Raw genomic sequence first — 5959 nt, 5'->3', positions numbered from 1 at the left:
CATTGTGAGAAAAGGGAAAAGGTAAATCAAAAGGACTTATACCGTATCTCCATTTAGTACTTCGAGAGCCTCCTCATAACACGATAGCCTTCTATGTTTTTTTGACACTTCTGCTTCTTGTCGATCAATTTCAAAACCCATTTGTTGTATCAAGTCATGCATCAATAATTTGCCATCTTTTGCAACATCTATGAGAGATTTATTGATAAGTTTTTCTATATCATCATATGGGTCATGAAAATTGCTACTTTGTAATATATCTACAACAACATTCTTTTTGAATCCTTTAAGATTACATGCAATATCAAGGAAAATATTCCGTTGACTTTGGTCCAATCCGTCGTAGCTTATTTTAAGTACTTCTTGAACATCCGAATTAGGAATTCTTTTGTACTTATGTAATGCACTTTTCCAACGTTCTAAATTTTTGTCATATAAATCAGCACCTATTATTTTTAGAACTAATGGAAGTCCTTTGGCATAATGTATAAAGTGGTCTACGAGCTCCGAATAATCTTCTATAGGCTTGTTTCTTTTGAATGCATGTTGACAAAAGAGTTCACGAGATTCACATTCATCTAATTCCTCAACCCTGTACTTGAAGTAGGTTAGATGACAGTCTTCTTGAAGAGTAGATAGCACCTTTTCCTCTCTTGTTGTGATAATGATTCTACTTCCAGAAGCGAACCAATCGCATTTTCCAAGCAAATTTTCTACTTGGACTAATTTGTCCACATCATCAAGAATTAAAAGAATTCTTTTTTGACGAAGTATTTCCATTATCTCTATGATTCCTCTAGATACACTATGCACTTCCAAATTTCTACCCCCTAAGATCTTATCATAAAGCTTCTTTTGTAACTGGAGTACACCATCATTTGTTTTTGAGTTTTCTCTAACATTTTCTAGAAAGCTGCTTCCTTTAAAATGACATGCAATTAAGTTAAAAATAGCTTTTGCAATTGTTGTCTTACCTATTCCAGGAAGACCATGGATCACTAACATGCGAACATCGTTTGACTCAATATCTAAGCACCTATTTACTTTCTTTATGCGAGAGTCTATTCCAACTGGGTATTTAGCAACAAATAATTGCGAACAATTTAATTTAGCACTTGAGATCCCTTCAAAAATTTCTTGAATAAACGTAAATTGAGGGCGGCTGCCAATCACAAAGCATTAAAAAAAAATGTTAGAAATAGAAATATGATCCTAAATTGAATTCAAAATTGTTAATTTTGTTTAGCTTCTGAACTACAACTGAAATTTTTTTTTTTTGTTTTGATTTTTTGTTTTTGATGGGACAACTGAAATTTTGTTAATTAAATTAAATGGCACATAATTCATAGATCTAAACTATCAATACAAATACTTTTTTTTTTTTATTGTTCAGCTAGGATATCAATATTAGTCTTTCTGCACAAAGATGCATGGAAAATCTTCTTTGGAAAAGAAGATTTTCTAAAGATTTTGTGAGAGAAGCTTCTAATTAATTGATAAGTATCAATCATATATTCTTCTCTTGCTATCATTAACCTTTGTAGTGTAACTAGCTCAGTAATGAAAGATATGATCAAAATATAATAGTTTCATAAAAAAATAAAAATAAAAACAAACAAACAATATAGCTTTTGGGAGTTATGTTTTAATAGTAAAATTTTGTGGTGATAACAGAGTAGTGATTAAATACATACTCATTTTTGTAATGCCAACCAGATAAATTGCTGGCTTCATTTAGAGCGACCCTCCATCTTTGCACCTTGTTTGTGTCATACTTGAAACTTTCTTCATGTTTTGCCAATGCTTCTCCAAACTTTCCCTTTTGGCTACGTATTTCTGATGGATCCACCTTGTAAAAAACCGGAAACACCTTTTGGCCTTTCTTTTTACATTCAAGAATTTTGACAAGTTCATCCAAACACCAAGTGGAAGTTGCATAGTTTTTAGAGAATACAATTATCGAAATCTTTGAATTTTCAATAGCCTCGAAAAGTTCAGTGGAAATTTTCTCTCCTCTTTGGAGCTCATTATCCATGAAGGTCTTAATACCTTTAAAACTCAAAAAACCATTCAAATTGCTAGTAAAACCATTGCGGGTATCTTCTCCTCTGAAACTCAAGAACACATCATATTTAGATTGTTGGGTGAAAGTTAGAAGAGCCATTGTGATTTGGATATATAGACGGTTGAGAAGATCTATAGGAAAGAGGAGAAAAAAAAGAGGTGACAAAATTGAAAATGTTTTAAGAGTTTAAGAAAGCAAAGAGAATGAAAATTATGAAGAAGAGATTTCTCAGTGGGTTTGAGAGAAATGGAATGGCAGAGAGAAGGAAATGAATGTTAATAGTTGCTGTGAGGCGAAGAAGACTGCGAGAGTCAAATGTGAAATTACAGTAGTAGCGTACTACCACTTTCGTAGTTGGTGGCCCAAACGCGTAATAGAAAATTGGCCGTTTGAAGTGAAATTCACTTTCAAACTTTCACACACACCCACCAGGAAAAGATGAAGAAATTTAATGGGTACGCGTTTTTCGCTTAATTTTGGAGTGTCGTGAAGGCGTTCTGATTCCTTTTCAAACTTTAAAGAAAGAAAGGATTAAAGGAAAGGAAGATGCAATTTCTTTTCTTTACACTCTTTTTGTACAGCCTCCTCTTTCTTCTTTCCTCTCATTTTTCTCATGATTCTCCTTCTCTTCTTTTATTCTATGACTAGCATATTTATTGGACTATTTTTTTTACAAGTATTTTATATGATAGAATATAAATAATTGTTTATTACTTTCGCATGAATTTACTATTTTTTTTACCACTCATAATCACTTAGTCACATAAATAATGGTGTAAAATAAAGTTTGCAGTACAGAATAAACACAAAGACAAATCCTCCACAATGCTACAACAATAACAACTGTAGTAGTGGTGGGTACACACCTCGCTCACACGCGCACCATCTTGAGTCTCAAGTCTCGACCCTCCTGTCAATGTCTACACCTACTCTTCTTTTCACCGCCACTTTCACCAGCAACAAACCTTCTCACCTTGCCTCTGCCAGCCTACAAACACCATCAATGGCATTCCACTCTCTAAGCCTTTTTCGTTTTCTTGGGTTTTTCTGTGATGGATATTGTCTATTTATCACAAATAGAGAAACTTTGATGAACTTAATAAAAAAAAAATGGATTTGATGGATTGCTTTAGGTTTTGTTTGATTTTTCCATTTTAATTTTGGCTATAAGGAGAGTTCAAGCAAACAAACAAATACATGACAAATTGTGTGCCTAAATTGAAATTGAAAAAGTGTTGGATGGGTCTGAATGATCCATTTCCATTATAACCTATCTCGATCAAGTATTAATTTTCTTCTTTTTTGCTGAATAAGCATTAATTTTCTTCTAAGGAGTAAGAACAATGACTTTCGAATCTATTTTAACCATTTTATAATCATATTATATAATAGAATTTTAATATGTGTGCAAATATTTTGAATTTTAATTTTCTGATTAAGTAGATAATAAAGTTTTAATAGGAGCCTTTGTGTGTGTGTGTGTTAAAATACTTAGTATTCTCAAAAGAAAAAACAGTGAGTTAATCCCAATTTGAAAAATGATTGTGAATTATAGAGGTTTAAAACTTATGCTGTGTATCCAAGAGTTAGACCCTTTTAGATATACATCACTGTATCCAAGAGTTGGACCATTTTTTACATACTTTTTCACTCACACGCATTTCAAAAAAATACAAACAACATTATTCAAACTCTTCTACTAAACGGGCCCTTAGTTTTGTCTAAAAAAAAAAAATTTTTTAATAAGAGCATGATTGTGTGTATTAACTTCTATTAATATATCCCCTCCAAAAAAAAAAAAAAAAACCTTCTATTAATATTATCTATCAAAAAGAAAAAAGAACTTCTATTAATATAGATTTACAAAATTTGATGTGGAATAATAGTTTGGAGTTTGGATGGTAGCTGATGCCTCATGCCGGACAGCCGGAGGAAGGTAGGAAGGAAATTTGATATTTCCTTGTTGGATTTGGATACGCACTCGATGTGGACCTAGACGCGTTTAGACTAATATGACAAACAAAAAAACATAAATGATGTGGGCCTAGAATTGAAAAAAGTGTGTCCATTTCCATTTTAATCTATCTCCATCTTCTCAAAAAAATATCTCCATCTATCAAAAGAAAAAATATATTAAATATTAATTAATCAATCAATTATAACTTATGCAATTCTTCCAGGCATGATACATCACCTACATGAGAGTTATTCATCAAAAAAAAAAAAAAAAAGCTACATGAGAGTTAAAACAAGAATATGTTGTGTGCCTTTAAATTGAAAACGTGTTGGATGGGTCTGAAATCAGTGATCCACTTCCACTATAAAACTATTTCGATCGATGTTAATGTTAATTAACCAATCAATTATAGCATATATATTTATTCATGAGGCTATTTATAGTTATTATTATTTGTAGTAGACTTGGTAATTGCGAAAACCTTGGAGTCTGTTTCTCCCATTTCATGTCAATTACTTTGCAGACCAAAACACACATTTGAAAAGAAAATGACATTAAAACTGTTTCAGGGCTAAATTTTCTTTCTTAATCTGAATTATGAAAGGACAAAGTTTGACTACAAAATTTTACTTGGAGTATGTTTGGATATTACTTATTTTGCTGAAACTGAAAACTTATTGCTGAAAGTACTGTAGATAAAGGTAAAAGTTAATTGAAATAGTACAGTAAGACTTATGAATAATACTAAAAAGTGCAATAAGACCTATAAATAGTAGCAAAAATAAGCTGAATAGTAAAATAATTTTAATTTTTAATCGGTTCCCAAATGCACACTTAATAAAATAAACATTACTACATATTTTGAAAATTTAACCATTAAATTACATGATCTTTATAATCTTAATATACATGTTAAATTTTGTATCAATCGGATATTATTTACTATATGATTTATAAACTTATATTTTATGCATAATTTTAAACTACAAAAACTTGCAATTTAAACAATTTATTGATGACATAGAAATTTTGTAAGCATAGAAAAATATAAAAAGAAAACATAATGTAATAGTGGATTTGTCAAAATTCACCTTTAATTAAAAGTTATTAAATAAAGTTACAACTAATTTTGTAGATAAATTTTATACATTCTTAAACGTTGCCTATTCAACTTTACTTTAGTCAAGTGCATGTCAGCTGTTTGATTCTATACATGTTTGCTGTTAATTTGTCGCCAATCAGATTTGATCAGCATGGGAATTGGTTTTGTGTATACTGTGACGGTGTCAAATCAAAGAGTTTAGACAAATGAGGTAAAATTCAAAGAATATAACATATTTTTCAACTGCCCATGACTTGAGTATAGACAAATTAAAGTAGGGAAGACCTTAAAGCATCGGATGATATTAAATCCAAATAAAGTTTTTTGAGTTCAGATGAAATCATCTGAATTCCACAAACAAAAGTAGATTAAAAAAAAAAGTAACTTTAGAGACCACAAGAAAAAAGGGCCGTAAGATCACTCAACATTTTTTAACAAAAAAAAATCAACTTAATATTTTTGTCTTAGAGGGTAAAATAAAATTAACGATTCCGTGCCTTCTATGTATGATTTTTATTCAATGACTTACACAGTCGTGTTGTATTTTGTGAAACTCGAATACTAAAAAATTGATAACTTACTAAATATTTTCAAGACAATACTAATTTGCCATTAATTTTGTCAAAACGTAATATTTAACTATTTTTACCCTATAATAAACACAAAGACAAATCCTCCACAATGCTACAACAACAACAACTGTAGTAGTGCATGTCTTTCTGGTGGGTACCCACCTCGCTAACACGCACACCTCCTCGAGTCTCAGGCCATGTTTGGATTTTTTTTTTTCATCACTCAATTTCCGTCACTCATCACTCATCACTCATCATTTAAA

At 30.9% G+C, this 5959-nt stretch overlaps 1 protein-coding gene across 1 annotated transcript; it reads right to left on the bottom strand.

Moving 5' to 3' along the window:
• LOC112000354 (disease resistance protein RPV1) lies at window positions 1-2465 on the bottom strand. The gene is made up of 2 exons (XM_065776417.1): window positions 1695-2465; window positions 1-1162 (listed from the first exon to the last, which is right to left on the bottom strand). Exons 1-2 carry the CDS (start codon window positions 2162-2164, stop codon window positions 37-39), a joined length of 1596 nt encoding a protein of 531 aa, XP_065632489.1. The 5' UTR covers window positions 2165-2465; the 3' UTR covers window positions 1-36.
• Window positions 2466-5959: the final 3494 nt, after the last annotated feature.

Source organism: Quercus suber, unplaced genomic scaffold (genome assembly GCF_002906115.3).
Source record: "Quercus suber isolate HL8 unplaced genomic scaffold, Cork oak 2.0 scaffold_132, whole genome shotgun sequence".
Taxonomy (NCBI): Eukaryota; Viridiplantae; Streptophyta; class Magnoliopsida; order Fagales; family Fagaceae; genus Quercus; species Quercus suber.
The sequence above is the reverse complement of the archived record's forward strand: the minus strand, read 5'-3'. Positions and strand labels throughout refer to the sequence as shown.